The sequence below is a fragment of the Nomascus leucogenys genome, chromosome 14 (genome assembly GCF_006542625.1).
Source record: "Nomascus leucogenys isolate Asia chromosome 14, Asia_NLE_v1, whole genome shotgun sequence".
NCBI lineage: Eukaryota > Metazoa > Chordata > Mammalia > Primates > Hylobatidae > Nomascus > Nomascus leucogenys.
In genome coordinates this window covers 47,353,978-47,373,639 of record NC_044394.1, presented here as the reverse complement: position 1 = coordinate 47,373,639, position 19,662 = coordinate 47,353,978, and the positions used below count along the sequence as shown (strand labels likewise).

General features: G+C 44.5%; 1 protein-coding gene across 9 annotated transcripts in view; it reads left to right on the top strand.

The window, feature by feature from the left end:
• LMAN2L (lectin, mannose binding 2 like) overlaps window positions 1-19,662 on the top strand; it is a 34,755-nt gene that overhangs the window by 11,742 nt on the left and 3,351 nt on the right. For 5 of the 9 annotated variants that reach the window (XM_030828436.1, XM_030828437.1, XM_003281762.4 and 2 more), the window contains 3 exons: window positions 15,535-15,567; window positions 16,642-16,803; window positions 16,897-17,011. In XM_030828436.1, coding sequence (XP_030684296.1) covers window positions 15,535-15,567; window positions 16,642-16,803; window positions 16,897-17,011 — 310 coding nt within the window. The remainder of the gene's footprint in view (window positions 1-15,534; window positions 15,568-16,641; window positions 16,804-16,896; window positions 17,012-19,662) is intronic. The other 4 variants (XM_030828443.1, XM_030828441.1, XM_030828442.1 and 1 more) reach the window with 1 other exon arrangement.

The window sequence follows — 19,662 nt, the reverse complement described above, 5'->3', positions numbered from 1 at the left end:
TATTTTTAGTAGAGACGGGGTTTCACCGCGTTGGCCAGGCTGGTCTCAAACTCCAGACCTCAAGTAATCTACCCGCCTCGGCCTCCCAAAGTGCTAGGATTACAGGTGTGAGCCACCACACCCAGCCTGTTAATACTATGTTTACATGCTGTCCTATGCAATTTCTTTTAATTTTTTTTTTTTTTTTTTGAGACGGAGTCTCACTCTGCCAACCTGGAGTGCACAGTGGTGTGATCTCCACTCACTGTAAGCTCCGCCTCTTGGGTTCAGGCCATTCTCCTGCCTCAGCCTCCCGAGTAGCTGGGTAGCTGGGACTACAGGCACCTGCAACCATGCCCAGCTAATTTTTTGTATTTTTAGTAGAGACAGGGTTTCACCGTGTTAGCCAGAATGGTCTCGATCTCCTGACCTCATGATCTGCCTGCCTCAGCCTCCTGACGTGCTGGGATTACAGGCGTGAGCCACCACGCCTGGCCAATGCAAATGCAATTTCAGTTCTTAGAGCTTATATTCAGTCCAGAGAGTATAGAAAGTATCTTCCTTTCTTTTTTTTTTTTTTTTTTTTTGAGACAGAGTCTCGCTGTCGCCCAGGCTGGAGTGCAGTGGCGCGATCTCTGCTCACTGCAGGCTCCGCCCCCCAGGGTTCACGCCATTCTCCTGCCTCAGCCTCTTGAGTAGCTGGGACTACAGGCGCCCGCCACCTTGCCGGGCTAATTTTTTGTATTTTTAGTAGAGACGGGGTTTCACTGTGTTAGCCAGGATGGTCTCAATCTCCTGACCTCGTGATCCTCCCAACGTGCTGGGATTACAGGCGTGAGCCACCGCGCCCGGCCAGAAGTATCTTCCTTTCTACATCCCAACATCCTACACAACTGTCTAAGAGGGTAAAATCAAATGTGTTTGTCAGTGGCATGGTTTACTTCGATATGCATAAAGGTGCCAGGCATTGTTCTAAGTACTTTTGCATATGTTATTTACTTATCATAGCAACGTTTTGGGGTAGATAATAGTATTATCTCTACTTTATTGGTAAGAAACTGAAGTGCGTGTAGAAAGGTTACAGAATTTGTTAGTGTCACACATGTAGTGCACCTGACTCCAGAGACTCCAGTCTTGTTATTATTGCTTTATTATTTTGAGCTCATTAAAAGAGGGTAACAAATACTGTACCTTTTGAGAACTTACAAATGACCGTGGTATGTGTGCAGAAGATGTCCTAGACAAGGAAGACAAGGAGCAGGTAGGAAGGCGTGTGGAACAATTCATGAAATTCCTCTAGATAGTGGTGAAGACGTTTTTCTGGTTTCTTGTTTCTTTGTCACGAAAGTCCACATGACCCTGTTGCTCAACTTCTTACCACATTTGTTCATGAGAAAATATTGGGAAAATCATAGCAACCAGTAATGCATCTGAGAAGAGGGTGAGAGACTTCAGTATATAGGCTCAATCCTCCCACCTCAGCCTCCTTCCCAGTAGCTGGGACCACAGGCATGCGCCACCCACACCTGGCTAATTTTTGTGTTTTTTGTAGAGACAGGGTTTCGCCATGTTGCCTAGGCTGGTCTCAAACTGCTATGCTCAAGTGATTTGCCTGCCTTGGCCCCCCAAGGTGCTGGGATTACGGGCATGAGCCACCGCACCTGGCCCCTCAACTGTGGTTTAACATCTGAAAATTAATATAATATACCACATTAATAGACTAAAGGACAAACAACATATAATCATCTCAATAGATAGGGAAAAAGTGACAAAATTTCATACCTCTTGATAATAAAAACACTCAACGAATTAGGAATAGAAGAGGATTTCCTCAACCTGATAAAAGGCATCTATGGAAAACCCACAGCTAATATATATGTGTATGTGTGTGTGTGTCTCACACACACGTTTTATTTTTATATTTTTTTGAGATAGAGTCTCGCTCTGTCGCCTGGGCTGGAGTGCAGTGGCGTGATCTTGGCTCACTGCAACCTCTGCTTCCCGGGTTCAAGCGATTCTCCTGCCTTAGCCTCCCAAGTAGCTGAGATTACAGACGTGCACCACCACACCCGGTTAATTTTTGTGTTTTTAGTGGAGACGGGGTTTCACCATGTTGATCAGGCTAGTCTTGAACTCCTGACCTGAAGTGATCTGCCCACCTCGACCTCCCAAAGTGCTGGGATTACAGGTGTGAGTGAGCCACTGCGCCCAACCTTTTTATTTTTTTGAGACAGAGTCTCGGTCTGTCACCCAGGCTGGAGTGCAGGGGCATGATCTCTGCCCACTGCAACCTCCACCTCCTAGATTCAAGCAATTCTCCTGCCTCAGCCTCCTGAGCATCTGGGATTACAGGCGCCTGCCACCACACCCAGGTAAGTTTTTGTATTTTTAGTAGTGACGGGAGTTTGCCATGTTGGCCAGGCTGGTCTCAAACTCCTGACCTCAGGTGATCTGCCCATCTCGGCCTCCCAAAGTGCTGAGATTACAGGTGTGAGCTACTGTGCTTGGCTAGAAAAACCCACAGCTAACATATTTAGTGGTAAACAGTTGAATTCTTTCCTTCTAAGATCAGGAATAAAACGAGGATATTCACTCTTACCACTTCTGTTTAACATTGTACTGGAGGACCTAGCTAGGGCAAGAGACGTGAAAATGAAATAAAAGACATCCAGATTGGAAAGGAAGTAAAACTATTTCTATTTGCAGATGACAGAATATGGAAAATCCTAAGGAATCCACAAAAAAAACCTATTAGAACTACTAAGTGAATTTAGCAAGGTTGCAGGATACAAGATCAGTATGCAAAAATCAGGTTTCTTTCTTTTTTTTTTTTTGAGACAGAGTTTCGCTGTGTCACACAGGTTGGAGTGCAGTGGCATGATCTCTGCTCATTGCCACCTCCGCCTCCTGGGTTCAGGTGATTCTTCTGCCTCAGCCTCCAGAGTAGCTGGGATTACAGGCACGTGCTACCATGCCCAGCTAATTTCTGTATTTTTAGTAGAGATGGGGCTTCACCATGTTGGTCAGGCTGTTCTTGAACTCCTGACCTCGTGATCCACCCGCCTCAGCCTCCCAAAGTGCTGGGATTACAGGCGTGAGGTACCGCGCCTGGCAAATCAGGTTTATTTCTATATATTTTCAGTGAACAATCTGAAAATGAAATGAGAAAACAACTCCATTTGCACTATTATCAAAAAGAATAAAATACTTAGAAGTAAATTTGGCCGGGCGCGGTGGCTTACACCTGTAATTCCAGCACTTTGGGAGGCTGAGGCGGGCGGATCACGAGGTCAGGAGATCGAGACCATCCTGGCTAACACAGTGAAACCCCGTCTCTGCTAAAAAAATACAAAATAATTAGCCAGGCGTGGTGGCATGTGCCTGTAGTCCCAGCTACTTGGGAGGCTGAGGCAGGAGAATGGCATGAACCTGGGACGCGGAGGTTGCAGTGAGCCGAGATTGTGCCACTGCACTCCAGCCTGGGTGACAGAACGAGACTCCATCTCAAAAAAAAAAAAAAAACAAAAGAAGTAAATTTAACAGAAAAACTTTGACAACTACAAAATATTGTTGGGGCCAGGTGTAGTGGCTCACACCTGTAATCCTAGCACTTGTGGGAGGCTGAAGTGGGAGAATCACCTTAGGCCAGGTGTTTGAAATGAGCCTGGGCACCATAGCAAGATCTTGTCTCTACATAAAATAAAATTAGGCCGGGCGTGGTGGTTCACACCTGTAATCCCAACGGGGTGGGATTTTGGGAGGCTGAGATGGGTGGATCATGAGGTCAGGAGATCAAGACCGTCCTGGCCAAGATGGTGAAACCCTGTCTCTACTAAAAATACAAAAAAATTAGAGCTGAGCTTGGCAGTGTGTGCCTGTAGTCCCAGCTACTAGGGAGGCAGAGGCAGGAGAATTGCTTGAACCTGGGAGGTGGAAGCTACAGTGAGCCGAGATTGCGCCACTGCACTCCAGCCTGGGCGACAGAGCAAGACTGTCTCAAAAAAAATTAGCCTGGTGTGGTGGGTGATGCATGCTACCCGGGAGGCTGAGGTGGAGGTTTGCTCAGGAGGTTGAGGCCGCAGTGAGGCCGCAGTGAGCCACGATCGCATTGCTGCACTCCAGCCTCAGTAACAGAGCAAGACCCTGTCTCAAAAATGAAATAAAGTAAAAAAAATTATTGGAAGAAATTAAAGAAGATCCATGTAAATGGAAAGGTGTTCTATGGCATGGATTGGAAGACTTGGTAATGTTAAGATGGCAGTACTCCCCACATTGCTCTATGCAGTCCCTGCCTCTCAAAAACTTAGCTGGCTTCTTTGCAAAAATTCACAAGCTGATCTTAACATCCATGTGGAAATTCAAGGGACTCAGAATAACCAAAATAATCTTGACAAAGAAGAGTGAAGTTGGAATGCTCACACTTCCTGATTTTAAAACTTACTACAAAGCTACAATAATAAAGACAGTGTGCTACTGGCATCTGGGTAGACATATAGATCAATGGAATAGAACTGAGAATCTGGAAATAAACTGTCACATTTAATCAATTAATTTTCTTTTTTTTTTTTTTTCTTTTTGAGACAGTCTCACTCTGTCTCCCAGGCTGGAGTGCAGTGGTGCGGTCTTGGCTCACTGCAAGCTCTGCCTCCTGGGTTCACGCCATTCTCCTGCCTCAGCCTTCCAAGTAGCTGGGACTACAGGTGCCCGCCACCACGCCTGGCAATTTTTTTTTATAATATTTTTAGTAGAGACGGGGTTTCACCATGTTAGCCAGGATGGTCTTGATCTCCTGACCTCGTGATCCACCCGCGTCGGCCTCACAATGTGCTGGGATTACAGGCGTGAGCCACCGTGCCCAGCCTAATCAATTAATTTTCCACAAGATATTTCAATGGGGAAAAGAATCATCTTTTCATCAACTAGTTATCCACGTGTAAAATAATGAAGTTATCCCCTATTTCACACCACACAGAAAATTTAACTCGAAATGGATGAAAGATCTAAATGTAAAAGTTAAAACTATAAAACTTTTAGAAAAAAAAATGTATCGGGTTGATTCTTCTTGACTTTGGATCAGGCAGTTGTTAGATGTGACACCAAAAGAAAAAGCAACAAAAGAAAAGGATAAATTGAACTTCATCAAAATTGAAACCTTACGTGTTTCATAGGACATCATCAAGGAAATGTAAAGAACCTACAGTATGGGAAAAGATATATGCAAATCATATCTTATTAGAGATTTGTTTGAAACATAAAGAACTATTACAACTCAATAGTAAGACAACCAAATTAGAAAATGGGCGAAAGATCTTAATAGGTATTTCTCCAAAAGAGATACACAAATGGCCAAGAAGCTTGAAAAGAGGCTCAGCAGCATCAGCCATCAGGGACATGCAAATTAAAACCATAAGACACTATTTTACACCCACTAGAATGGCTAAAATAAAAAAGATGAGAAGTGTTGGCAAGGATATGGAGTAATTGGAACCCTCATAGACTGCTGGTGGGAATGTAAAATGGTACAGTTGCTTTGGAAAAGTTTGACATTTCTTCAAATGACTAAACATAGACTTTATATGATCTAGCAATTCCACTCATAGGTGTGTACCTAAGAGAAACGAAAACATCTACACAAAACTTTTTTTTTTTTTTTTGAGATGGAGTCTCGCTCTATTGCCCAGTCTGAAGTGCAGTGGCGTGATCTCAGCTCACTGCAACCTCTGCCTCCCAGGCTCAAGTGATTCCCCTGCTTCAGGCTTCTAAGCAGCTGGGATTACAGGTGCGTGCCACCACGCCCGGCTAATTTTTACATTTTTAGTAGATACGGGTTTTGCCATGTTGGCCAGGCTAGTCTCGAACTCCTGACCTCAAGTTACCGCCTGCCTTGGCCTCCCAAAGTGCTGGGATTATAGGCATGAGCCATTGCACCCAGCCTACACAAAAACTTTTATCTGAATGTCCATAGCAGCATTATTCATAATAGCCAAGAAATGGATACAACTTAAATGTCCATCAACTGATTAGAGCAGTGGTCCCCAACCTGTTAGGAACCAGGCTGCACAGCAGGTGAGTGGTGGGTGAGCAAATGAAGCATCATCTGTATTTACAGCTGCTCCCCATTGCTCTCATTACTGCCTGAGCTCCGCCTCCTCTCAGATCAGTAGTGGCATTAGATTCTCATAGGAGCAGGAGCCCTCTTGTGAAGTGAGCATACGTGGGATCTAGGTTTCTCTTTAGGAGAATTTAATGCCTGATGATCTGTCACTGTCTCCCATCACCCCAAGATGGGACTGTCTAGTTGCAGGAAAGCAAGCTCAGGGTTCCCACTGGTTCTGCATTATGGCAAGTTGTATAATTATTTCATTATATATTATAATGTAATAATAATAGAAATAAAGTACACGGGCTGGGTGCGGTGGCTCACGCCTGTAATCCCAACACTTTGGGAGGCCGAGGTGGGTGGATCACGAGGTCAGGAGATTGAGGCCATTCTGGCTAACATGGTGAAACCCTGTCTCTACTAAAAATACAAAAAATTAGCCGGGCGTGGTGGTGGGCGCCTATAGTCCCAGCTACTCAGGAGGCTGAGGCAGGAGAATGGTGTGAACCCCGGAGGCGGAGCTTGTAGTGAGCCAAGATCGCGCCACTGGACTCCAGCCTGGGCAACAGAGCGAGACTCCATCTCAAAAACATAAATAAATAAAAAAGTACACAATAAATGTAATGTGCTTGAATCAGCCCGAAACCACCCCCTCTCCAACTCCCCAGTTCACGGAAAAATTGTCTTCCAGGAAACCAGTCCCTGGTGCCAAAAAGGTTGAGGACTACTGGATTAGAGGATAAGCAAAATGTGATATATTGATAGAATGGAATTATCAACAATGAAAAGAATTAAGTGTCACTGGGTGTGGTGGCTCGTGCCTATAACCCCAACACTTTGGGAGGCCAAGGTGGAAGGATTGCTTGAGCCTAGGAGTTTTAGATCAGCTTGGGCAACACAGGGAGACCCCATCTTTACTAAAAACAGAAAAAAATTAGCTGGTCCCAGCTACTTTGCAGGCTGAGGCAGGAGGATTGCTTGAGTCCGGGAGGTCAAGGCTGCAGTGAGCTATGATTGCCACTGCACTGTAGCCTGGGCGATGGAGCAAGACTTCTCAAAAGAAAAAAAAAAGTAGGAGTAATTACCAGGCACGGTGGCTCACACTTGTAATTCTAGCACTTTAGGAGACCAAGGTGAGTGGATCACTTGAGCCCAGGACCTCGAGGTTGCAGTGAACCTTGATCACACCACTGCACTCCAGCCTGGGTAACATAGCAAGACCCTGTCTCAAAAAAAAAAAAAAAAAAGACTGAAAGAAATTAAGTATCGATATGTGCTCCAACATGGATGACCCTTGAAAACTTCCATGCTAAGTGGAAGAAGTCAGTCACGAAAGACCCACACATTGTATGATCCTATGCATATGAAATGTCAAGAACAGGCAAATCTGTAGAGACAGAAAGTAGATTAGTGGTTGTCTAGGGCTGGGGTAATGTGGGGTGGAGATGATGAGAGTGACTACTAGTGGGCATGGGATTTTTTTTCGGGTGATGAAAATGTTTTAAAATTGGTTGTGGTAATCATAATCTTAACTCTGAATATACTAAACGCCATTGAATTATATACTTTAAGTGAATTGTGTGGTCTGTGAATTATGTCTCAGTGTTGTAGTTATTTATTTTATTTATTTATTTTTTTTGAGACTGAGTCTCACCCTGTTGCCCAGGCTGGAGTGCAGTGGCGTGATCTTGGCTCACTGCAACCTCCATCTCCCAGGTTCAAGTGATTCGCCTGCCTCAGCCTCCCGAATAGCTGGGATTACAGGTGCCTGCTACCACGCCTGGCTAATTTTTGTATTTTTAGTAGAGACGAGGTTTCACCATGTTGCCCAGGCTGGTCTCAAACTCCTGACCTTGTGATTTTCCCGCCTCAGCCTCCCAAAGTGCTGGGATTACAGGCGTGAGCCACCGCACCTGTATGTATTGTAGTTATTTTTTAATGTTGATTAAAAGATCACCAGTGGTCAGGCACAGTAGCTCATGCCTGTAATCCCAGCATTTTGGGAAGCCAAGGCAGGAAGATAGCTTGAGTCCAGGAGTTTGAAACTAGCCTAGGCAACATAACAAGTCCTCATCACTACAAAAAATCAAAAAAAAAAAAAAAAAAAAAAAGTAAAGATAACCTGATTATCTTTTCTTGCACTATCAAGTCATCAGCTGATGATCATCACTTTCTCACATGAACCTACCCAGATATTGGTGAAAAGTTACAGGGAAGTCAGTAGCAATCTTGGAGCTACAATGTGTTTCTGTTGAAATCAGAGCGTAATGAATGAGAAGAGGCCTTCCTGGAATGAGAGCACAGAATGTAACCATTGCGGTCTTGGCCTTCATTCTTTTCTGTGAGATGTTTGGGCCTCAACCCTGGGGAGGCAGAAACAGCTAGAGAGTGGGGAGAACAGCTTGGGAGTCGTTTTTGAGGTATTCCCCATACTTTGAGGTACTCCCCATACTTTTTTTTGATGTGACGATTGCTTTTTCCTCCTTTGAACTGGAAGAAAATTTAACAATACCATGCCATTCAGTTAAAAAAACTTTCCTCAAGTCTTTTTTTTCTTTTGAGACTGAGTCTTGCATTCTATCGCCTAGGATGGAGTGCTGTGGCACAGTGATAGCTCACTGCAGCCTTGAACTCCTAGGCTTAAGCAATCTTCCTGCCTCAGCCTTCTGAGTAACTGGGACTACAGCTGTGCCATCATGCCTGGTTAATTTTTACTTTTTTTGGCCAGTTGCAGTGGCCAATGCCTATAATCCCAGCACTTGAGGTCAGGAGTTCAAGACCAGCCTGGCCAACATGGTGAAACCCCATCTCTAATAAAGAATACAACAATTAACCTGGTGTGATGGCACATGCCTGTAATCCCAGCTTCTTGGGAGGCTGAGGCAGGAGAATTGTTTGAACCTGGGAGGCGGAGGTTGCAGTGAGCCGAGATTACGCCACTGCACTCCAGCATGGGCGACGGAGTGAGACGTGGTGTCAAAAAAAGAAAAAAATTTTTTTTTTTTTGTAGAGACACGGTCTTGCTATGTTTTGAGGCTGTTCTTGAACTCCTGGACTCAAGTGACCTCCTCCCTTGGCCTCCCGAAGTGCTAGGATTACAGGCATGAGCCACCACACTCGGTCCCCTTAAGTCTTTATCTTGATGAAGACACTGATTCCAACGTGGTCTCTTTACTGTTGGCAGAGAGAATTTTACATATGTTTCTTTTCTGAGACAGTGAAAGAGGGAGAAAGGAAGAAAGCAAGGGCCAGTGCTCCAGAGGATGCTTATCCCTGGGTTAGTTCTTTTCTTTGGGCTTTGACCCTTTTGAGACTCTCATTAAAGTGTTGGACCCACAGAAAGAGGCACGTACACAGAGGAGTTGACATGATTTTAGGAGATCTGAAGATCCCCTGTTCTATAGAATTGATGGCTCTTCTCATTAACAAGAAGTATTGACGTACTATCAGGATGATGGTCAGCAGTGAAATTAAGACATACATAATAGGCTGTATTCTGAAACTTGGTACTTGTAATCTGGGTGGGTAGGTTATAAAGGTCAGTGCTTGGGGCACACCTCAAATTTAGTCTCCTGATTTTGGAGTACTCTTTACTGAAGTCCTCAACTTACTTGATTTGAAGACTAAGATAAATGAGATTGAGATCATTCCATGAGTTTCTTAAGAGAGCGTGATGATATTCAATTATATGAAGGTTTCCAGGCCTGGAAGTGCCACTTTTCTGTGTCCTCCAATTGAGAAGCTGTGAGTCCTGGGGACGGGGCCCCTAGCATAGCTTTATGGGAGTCTGGGGGCTTACAGAGCAAGGGCCTTCTCAGGCTGCCTAGTGATGTGTAAAGAATCTCACTGATCTTCTTTTCACTTTAAATAGGATGGGTATTGTCTCCTCTTTGTCTGGATTTCTGCATAAAGGGCTAGATGAAGATTATTGTAGGACCAGCAGCTTATACAGCTTTGAAAGTCTGAAAAGTGACAGGTCTACCTGTGTAAGTGAGTGTGTTCCGCTAGTGGTCCCAGGGAGGATGAAATTGAGGTGTGGTGGGGGATGCTTCACACCTAGTAGCATCTAGTAGAAGGCATTTGTTTTGTTAATTATTTTTACATACATTACAGAAAAATTGGAAAATGCTGAAAAAACAAGTGTACAAACATCTTTAAAAACAAAGACATTGCATCATGTTGTAAATACTGTTTTTAAAACCTTTTTAAATTTTTTAAAAATTGCAGATATATAGAAAAATGAGAAAAACAGAAAAATTGAGTGGTAAATACTAGATTCAGATTAATCTTTATTTGATGATAATTTTGTGCTTCTGATTAAGTTGTAAGAATACAACAGGCTGGGTGTGGTGGCTCACACCTGTAATCCCAGCAGTTTGGGAAGCCAAGGTGGGTGGATCATCTGAGGTCAGGAGTTCAAGACTAGCCTGGCCAACATGGTGAAACCCTGTCTCTACTAAAAATACAAAAATTAGCCGGACGTGGTGGCAGGCGCCTGTAATCCCAGCTAGTTGGGAGGCTGAGGCAGGAGAATCGCTTGAACCCGGGAGGTGGAGGTTGCAGTGAGCCGAGATCGCACCATTGCACTCCAGCCTGGAGGACAAGAGTGAGACTTCATCTCAAAAAAAAAAAAAAAAAAAAAAAGTTGGTCCTTTCGGGGGAAAAAAATATAACAGAGAATTTTGGAATGTTCTTCACCCAGATTTCTGAAAATGTTAATGTTTTACTACATTTGCTTTGTCCTTTTTTTTTAGAGACAGAGTTTTGCTTTCGTTGCCCAGACTGGTGTATAGTGGCACGATCTTGGCTCACCGTGGCCTCCGCCTCCCGGGTTCAAGCGATTCTCCTGCCTCAGCCTCCCAAGCAGCTGGGATTATAGGCATATGACACCATGCCCGGCTAATTTTGTATTTTTAATAGAGATGGGGTTTCTCCATGTTGGTCAGGCTGGTCTCGAACTCCCGACCTCAGGTGATCCACCTGCCTCGGCCTCACAAAGTGCTGGGATTACAGGTGTGAGCTACTGCGCCTGGCTGTTCTTTTTTTTTTTTTTTTAATTTTAATTTTTTTTTTTTTTTTTTGGGGGGGGGACGGTTTTGTTCTGTCACCCAGGGTGGAGTGCAGTGGCACAATCACAGCTCACTGTAGCCTCAACCTCCCAGGCTCAATAGAGCCTCCCATCTCAGCCTCCCAAGTAGCTGGGACTACAGGTGCATGCCACCAATCCCAGCTATCTTTTTGTAGAGACGGGGTTTTGCCATGTTGCCCAGGTTGGTCTCAAACTCCTAGGGTCAAGCAATCCTCCCACCTTCATTTCCCAAAGTGCTGGGATTATAGGTGTGAGCCACCACACCTGGCCATCCTTTCCTTTAACCTCTTTCTTTGTGTGTCTATGTGTATGTGTCTTGCGTGTGTGTTTGTGCTTGTGTGTCTTTTTTTCTGAACTAAGAGTAAATTGCTGTCATGATGCCTCCTTAATCCTAAATACTTAAGTGTGTGTGTGTGTATGTTTAAAAAAGAAAAAGTTATTTTATGTAGCCACAGCACAGTGATCAAAATCAGGAAGTTAACATTTATAACAAAACCATTATCTAATCTGCAGGCCTTATTCATATTTCACCTATTGTCCCAATATGTCCTTTATAATGAAAGAAAGTCCCAGATCCTGTGTTGTATTCAGTTGTTACTCTCCTTTAATCTGGAACTATTCTCAGTGTTCTGTTTGTGCTTCAGAGTACATACTGTTTAGACCTGATTTAAAAAAAAACAATACATATGAAACATTTTTCCATATTGAGAGATATTGAAAGCAGTGTATCCCAGTGATTGAGTCAGGGCTCTGGAGCCAGAATACTTGGTTTCAAATCCTGATTTCACTACTTAATGCCTGTGTTACCCTGGACAAGTTTTTTTACCTGTGAAATGAGGAGTACTGATACTACCTCATAGGATTGTGAGAATTAAATGCAAAAGTGCTCATTACTGAGTTCAGTACCTGGCACAGACTAAGTGCTCAATAAACACCAGCTATTATTCACACCATTCAGTGGATTCCTAAGGGACATTTTGCAAACATTGTAGTTCTCTTCTCTCTTCCTCTCCCCTCCCTGCCTTCTTTTCTTCACATCTGGGTTCCAGAAAGCAAATGGTCAGCTTACTAGACAATGGTATGGTTTGAGATGGAAACACTGCTCTGAAAGAGTGGCTCCCAGATGCCAGTGTATGAACTCCTGTTGTTTGGTAACAGTTTTCACTGGTGCAAGAATCGTAATAGTGAAGTTCTTTTTCTTAAGTGCTAAATGTATTCAGTTGTTTCATTACGAAATTATATGGTTCTCTCTCATCTTTCGGTGTTAAAATGTCCTTTTGTAAAATGATGTTTATTATAGATGATTGTTCTGTCATTATTGTATTTTAATATTTTTAGTAAGCAATAAAAAGAAACCAAATCTAATACTCTCCAAAATATTTTTGGAAATATTAATGGTTAATGACAGCCAGTGGTCTGAGAATTCGTGCTTTAAAAGATGTATGTTTGGCTTTGTGTTTATATATGTATGAGTACCCGTGAACAATATTTGTATCTAGAAATACACTAGTCATTGATTGAATGTTTATTGACTCCCCCTGAATACCAGACATTGTACTAAATGCTTTGCATGTCTCATTTCATCTTCATAATGAACCCTGTGAGCTTTGTATTGTTCTGTTTACAGTGAGGAAATAGAATCTCAAAGGGGTGATGTAATCCACCCAAGGTTACACAGCTATGAGTGACATAACTGCAGTTAGAACTCAGGTCTCCCTAATTACAGAGGCCATTTGGAATTTTAGCCTAGAATCCATAAATCCACAAGCTAATAGGTGTCTTTTCCATCAAAATATGCTGAAGATACAGTTATCCCGTAGAGGTCTTCAAAAAACACTTTTTAAAAAGTAGTCTTATAGTACAAAAAGTTGAAAACATTTCTCCACCCTTTAAACAACAATCCTTTGGATGATAAAACAGGTGAGAGTTTCTCCTTTTTGGTGACTCTTAAATTAGGAATAAAACCACCTTGCCTGAACCAGTGTGATTCTTCAATCTTTGGTTCTGACTTACAGACTGCTTTCTAGGGGAAAAACAAAATTGCTCCTGTGTGAAATTAGTGGTTATCCAAGAAATACTTCCAGGAACTCTTGACTAGGAGTAGAAAATAAGATGGCATTTAGTGACTTACACTAATGTGAGGTTAAAAGTTGAAGGCCAACTCGTGTTGCCGAAGTAGACAGATTCTCTCTAGTTGCAAAGCTGTGGGGGCTCCCTGTCTGGTGCAGCGTTTCTTCGATTTGGCTGCACATCACAGCCTTCTGTGGTGCTTTTTAAAAATACATAATCCTGGCTGGGTGCAGTGGCTCATGCCTGTAATCCCAGCACTTTGGGAGGCCGAGGCAGGCAGATCATGAGATCAGGAGTTCGAGACCAGCCTGACCAACATGGGGAAACCCCATCTGTACTAAAAATACAAAAATTAGCTGGGCATGGTGGCGCGCGCCTGTAATCCCAGCTACTCATAAGGCTGAGGCAGGAGAATCGCTTGAACCCAGGAGGTGGAGGTTGCAGTGAGCCGAGATTGCACCACTGCACTCTGGCCTGGGTGACAGAGTGAGACTCCATCTCAAAAAAAACAAACAAAAAACAATCCTGCACCCCACTCTAGCCCTACAAATGAGACTCTTTGACTGAGGGACCCAGGTATATGTGCAGTTAACAAGCTCCTTCAGGTGCCCCCAAGGCCCAGCATGCCTCTGGCTGTTACCTGGAACTGGGTCCACACCAGCCTTGGGAATAGTAAGGCACCCTTAGGCTAAGGATTGCTGTCTCTATTATTTGTTTATTTTCTAAGCAAGCTAACATAGCACGTTGCTATCTCTTTAAAGTTGCAACTTAAACTTCTAATCAGGGTTACTGGAGGTGATGAGTGAAGCAAGCCTTGGGCTCATCAGAGCTCCACAGGGCATTTTTAATCCCTTTTCCTTAATTGTCACTGAAATTATGAGCATTCTCTCAGATGCCAGTTTCCGTAGCCTGCTTGATAACGTGCTCACCGTTTCCTTGTTCTAAATGGTAGTTGTTGAAGAGTAACTTCCTGCCAGTTTAATCATCCACGGATTGATGTCTTGCCTTTCTGTGTCTTGTACGAATTCTGCCAGTGGCGTTAAGAGGAGGACGGCAGGGGAGCTGCACTGCAGCCTCAGACTCCTGGCTGTCGCCCATGGAGCCCAGTGCCGTGGGTGCTGCCTTGCCTCACGGCAGCCTCTTCTCACAAGCTGTGATTCTGACTCATCTGTTTGCAGTTCCTTGAATGTGCTGCCCTCATGCTTCTTGTGCCCTCAGATCTTTTGGTGGACTCCCTCTAATTACTTGAGTCTCAGCTCAGATATTGCCTCCTCAGGGAGAGGTTCCCTCGCTGGTCCCTTGTATTACCTATTTTATTTTCCTTATAGCATTTTTCACTATCTGAAATCATTTGATTTGTTTGTTGTTTGTCTCTTCCACTCTGATATTAATTCCATTCCTGTCTGTCTTGTTTCTCTTTGGACCCTCAGCATCTGGAACAGTACCTGGCTTGTAGTAGGTGTTCACTGTATTAAAGGAGTGAAGGGTTTGAGGTCTGTACCCTCGCCTACCTGTTCCGCAGGGCAGAGCTGAGCTGAGCTTGTGTAGGTACCTCCTGTCGCCAATGGCTTAGAACTGCGGCTGTTTGCTGGAGCATAGCTTAATACCCTCACGCCTGATGATTTTCTAAATCTGTCATTCTGCAACACCCCCATGGAGCTTCTTCCTTGCCTATGTGTGGTAGGTTAGAATGACAATAGTTATTTGGGAATATGTGACCATAAGGCTCAGAGGGTAAATGATCCCTTTGGATTAGAGTTAGTTTCATAGTCTCTCAAGTGGCAGGATTTTGGTCTTCTGGGCAGGAGCTGTTTCCTGAGATCCTGGATAGTAAAGGACGTCTTGAATTCAGAAGAATTTAGCCCTGTTTGTCTCCTCTTTCCCCTTGCTATAGAAATACAGACAAACTTGAGACTGACTCCCAGAGACATAAGTGGGGCGTGCCTGGACAGCGTACTGCTATGTGTTTCATAAAGTGCCTTCCAAAAGCTTCAGGACCTTCTATGGGTTAGAGCGGTCTTCCTAGGGGACCCCTTTGAGAATCTGATATAGTAACAGACCCTCTCCTCAGAAAAATGTACAAGCACCTGTGCATATGGTTTTGCCTATCATCTTGAGGGTACAAAGACTTCACGGATGCCCTTCAGGGACCCTAAAATTCTGTTTGGGGATTTAAGTTGGTTTGTTCATCCATCACAGCTGGGTCATAGCTCTTCTGTGGCTGTGTCTTTCTGACTTGGTCTCCTGTCTTCTGTGCCCTCTCTTGCTTTTATCATAACCTGCTGGACCCTCTCAGGCCCAGAAGAGGCGATATTCACCAGGAGTCCAGGTACTCAGTTCTTGGCTCATCATGAGCATCCCTCATTCCCATGTGTCCATCCAACATTTGTTGCTGTTTCAAGTCCATGTGGTTGTCTCAGGAGTCTCTGGTCTCGACTGTGTCTCCACCTTGCATGTTAACCATGTGGGACAAAGGGACAAATACTCCCCAAAGGAGTGGCATGCCTCATGTTACCCCTTCACCACCTCACCACCCTGCCTGTCTGCACTGCCTTGGCATTGGGCTTGTTCTGGAATGATTAGTTCGCCATTTCTAAGGAAGAATTGCTCCTACAACTCTACTGGGGAGAGAGGGCCCCTGAAATAGATGGGAAAATGAGTGGCTTATGGGGAAACTTGCGATTTTCTCCCTCTTAAGGGAGAACCTTGCCCTCTTATTATTCAGAGAAGTTACGTGTGGAGGAGGCTTAAGTGGGCTGGAAAGTCTTTTGACTAAGGACAGTCATTGTGGCTGGCTGAGCCCATCCAGCAACCCTGTTCCATGTTCTGAGTTCTAATCCATTTAGCCTTATATGCTTATAGAATTTTAGAATTGAAAAGAGCTATCCTGAATGGAAAGATTCCCCTGCTCAAACAGGTATTTTCAGAATACCTGCTGTGTGCAGAACCATGGTTGGGAGGAGATGGGGATGAAGTTTAGACATATGAAGACATGTGATAAATGAATTTTTTCTTCAAGAAGCGTTATGTGGCAGTTGGGGAGATAGGTACATATACATGAAAAGGAAACCCCTGGTATTAGGCGGCACATAAGTGCCAAATGGTGACCTTGGGGCATTCAAGTCAGACTCCAGCGTCTTAGGGGGGCCATTTCAGGCCCACCCCAGTTCAGGAGCCAAGAGAATTACTGAAGGCAAATACCAAGTGTAGTCGCTTCCTGGGCCCATTTCCCTTGAGAGACCATCTGAATGTGGGCTCTCAGGGGCTGCTGACAATGAGGTCGAGTGGCTTCCTGTTCTGCTGTAAGGGGCTCAACTTGTATGTGCTGAATTCCTGTTGCTGTTTGTACAGGCGTTCCTATGTGCTCTTCCTTAGCATCTGCTTCCCCCTCTCTGCTTCCCAGCGGGTATTCCCCTACATCTCAGCCATGGTGAACAACGGCTCCCTCAGCTATGATCATGAGCGGGATGGGCGGCCTACAGAGCTGGGAGGCTGCACGGCCGTTGTCCGCAATCTTCATTACGACACCTTCCTGGTGATTCGCTATGTCAAGAGGCATTTGACGGTGAGAGTCCTTGTCCTGGACCAGATGGTGGTGTGGGCTGTGTCGCTCTTGCTCCCATGGCCTGACCCTGATTTATCTCTCTTTTTATTCTAGATAATGATGGATATTGATGGCAAGCATGAGTGGAGGGACTGCATTGAAGTGCCTGGAGTCCGCCTGCCCCGCGGCTACTACTTTGGCACCTCCTCCATCACTGGGGATCTCTCAGGTACTGCCACGTGCACTCTTGGTTTGCCCTGACTGAGGCCTCTTCTCAATACCCATGCTTCGTTGAGGCCTCTCACAGGGGAGAGCCAGAGGAGTGGTGCTCTGGAAGGAGGTGCCTCAAGACTGCTTCTCTTTCTGCATTCTTATATCCACATTCCTTAAAAACCCAGGCCAGGCTTTCCTAGTACAGTTGTCACTAGAAGATGGTTGGTGCTAATAGAAAGCAGTGTTTGTCCCTTCATTAAGCTGGCTCTTCTAGCCTGTATCATGAGTTCTTTGCTTTCTAATTTCTGCTGTTAGGCTCCTCTCCTTCCACTCACTAATGTTCCCTGTTCTCCTTCCTTAACAAAGCTTTTCCTTGACTCTGCCGTCCTTCTGACCCCAGACTCTCCTTTTGCTGAGACTTTTGAATGTGTTGTGTGTACAGATGCTTTTGTTTCCTAGCTGTCCACCTCCTTAACATGCTGACTGCGACCTGTGCTCTACCTTGCTAGTACACTAACACCATTCTCATGAAAGGTCATTCTGTTTCCTTGCCATATTCAGTGCTCTATTCTCGTTCTCACCCTTTGTCCTCCTCAACTCATTTAACCCATTACTCTGAAACTCTTGCCTTCTTTTTTTTTTTTTTGAGACGGAGTCTCGCTCTGTCGCCCAGGCTGGAGTGCAGTGGCGCAATCTCGGCTCACTGTAAGCTCCGCCTCCCAGGTTCACGCCATTCTCCTGCCTCAACCTCTCCAAGTAGCTGGGACTACAGGCGCCCGCCACCACACCCGGCTAATTTTTTGTATTTTTTAGTAGAGACGGGGTTTCACCATGGTCTCGATCTCCTGACCTTGTGATCCGCCCACCTCGGCCTCCCAAAGTGCTGGGATTACAAGCGTGAGCCACCGCGCCCGGCCTACTCTTGCCTTCTTGACTTACGTGACATTAACAGCACCTGGTTCTTTTACTTTTCCATCTCCTCTTGTTTCTTTTTCTACTTATGCCTAATTCTTAGCTTCTCGTTTATACACTTAACTCTCTTTGCTTTAGCCCCAATCATAACATCTTTTGGGAAGAGAAAAGGAACTGAACTTCGTTTCTTCTGATTAATATAATTTGTTCTGGATAAAGCTAGTTTGGAATAGATGCTTCTTGTGGCAAAATGGAAAGGCAGATACCCATCTGAAAAACCCGACAGCTAGTGAGCTCCAGCCATTGTAGCTAAAAGGAAATGTCAGCTCAGTGAGGCTAAATCTTCCAGTTCTTCAAGAGAAGCTGGAAATCTGGATTTTTTTTTTTTTTATACGGAGTCTCGCTCTGTCGCCAGGCTGGGGTGCAGCGGCGCCATCTCAGCTCACTACAACGTCCACCTCCTGTATTCAAGCGATTCTCCTGCCTCAGCCTCCCAAGTAGCTGGGACTACAGGCGCACCACCACGCCCAGCTAATTTTTGTATTTTTAGTAGAAACGGGGTTTCACCATGTTGGCCAGGATGGTCTCCATCTCGACCTTGTGATCCGCCCGCCTTGTGGTCCGCCCGCCTTGGCCTCCGAAAGTGCTGGGATTACAGGCATGAGCCACCGAGCCCAGCCTGGATAATCTGGATTTTTAAAATGCAATCTGCTGATCTTTAAAACTCTGGCATCTGATTTTTTTTTAATCAACTTTACTGAGGTGTGCTTTCCATACAACAGAAGAATACAGTTTGAAGAGTTTTGACAAATATTTACACCTATGTAGTCACCATCACAATTAAGATATGAATGTTTCCATCACCTGCCAAAAGCCTTATTATTCCCCTTTGCAGTATACCTCCCCTTCTTGGATTCCAGGCAACCATTAATCTGCTTTCTGTCATGTAGGGAGATTAGTTTTGGCAGTTAGTTTCTAAGTACCGAGCAGGCCAGACCTGTCGGAAAAATCTAGCCTTGGCAGGGGGATAGGAGGCATAGGCTGGAGATCTTTGCTATGTAATCTCATTATATGACTGTACATTTTCCTTTGAGCTTACGGGTTTCTGGGTTAACCTCCTGAAGTACTTTTTAATGGAAATTCCCCAACTGTCAAAAATGGCAGGAGAGAATGATTTTTTGTTTATTCTAAGTTTTTTGCCCTAGGTCTTTAGTGAGAATACCCAAGTTAGTAAGTCTGTGTTCTCTGCCCATAGGGTATCCCTAAATGCAAGCTGTTTCTTTCTTTTGAGGTCTTTCTTGTTGCCATCCTCTTGTTGTATAGTGGGTTGTTGAAAACTGCTGAGAAAGTTAGGATGTTTCCCACCTGTTCCGGGCTTTAATGCCCTGCATTGTGTGAGGAGCATTGCCCTGGCCTTTTATCCTGTCCCATGGTTTAAACTGAGCTCTGACAGTTAACATTTTTCCAACAGAAGACGAATCCAGTTTTTCACTACCTGGGAATCTGCTAAAGATTCTAGCAGTCCAAGCAGCTGTGGATGTTCTCCTTATAAATGACCAGAAATCCAGGCCCCAGTCAGTAACCAACCTAGTAGCAATGGGCACCCCTAGCACTCAGATTTGTGGTCTCTAAATACCAATTCCCACTAAAAGGAACTGCAGCTTCCTTGAGAAATGGCTGATGCAAGGTTTGAGGTAGGAAATCTGTAAGTTGGAACTTCCCAGAAAAGCAAGGAAGTTATAAAAAACTTCTGGG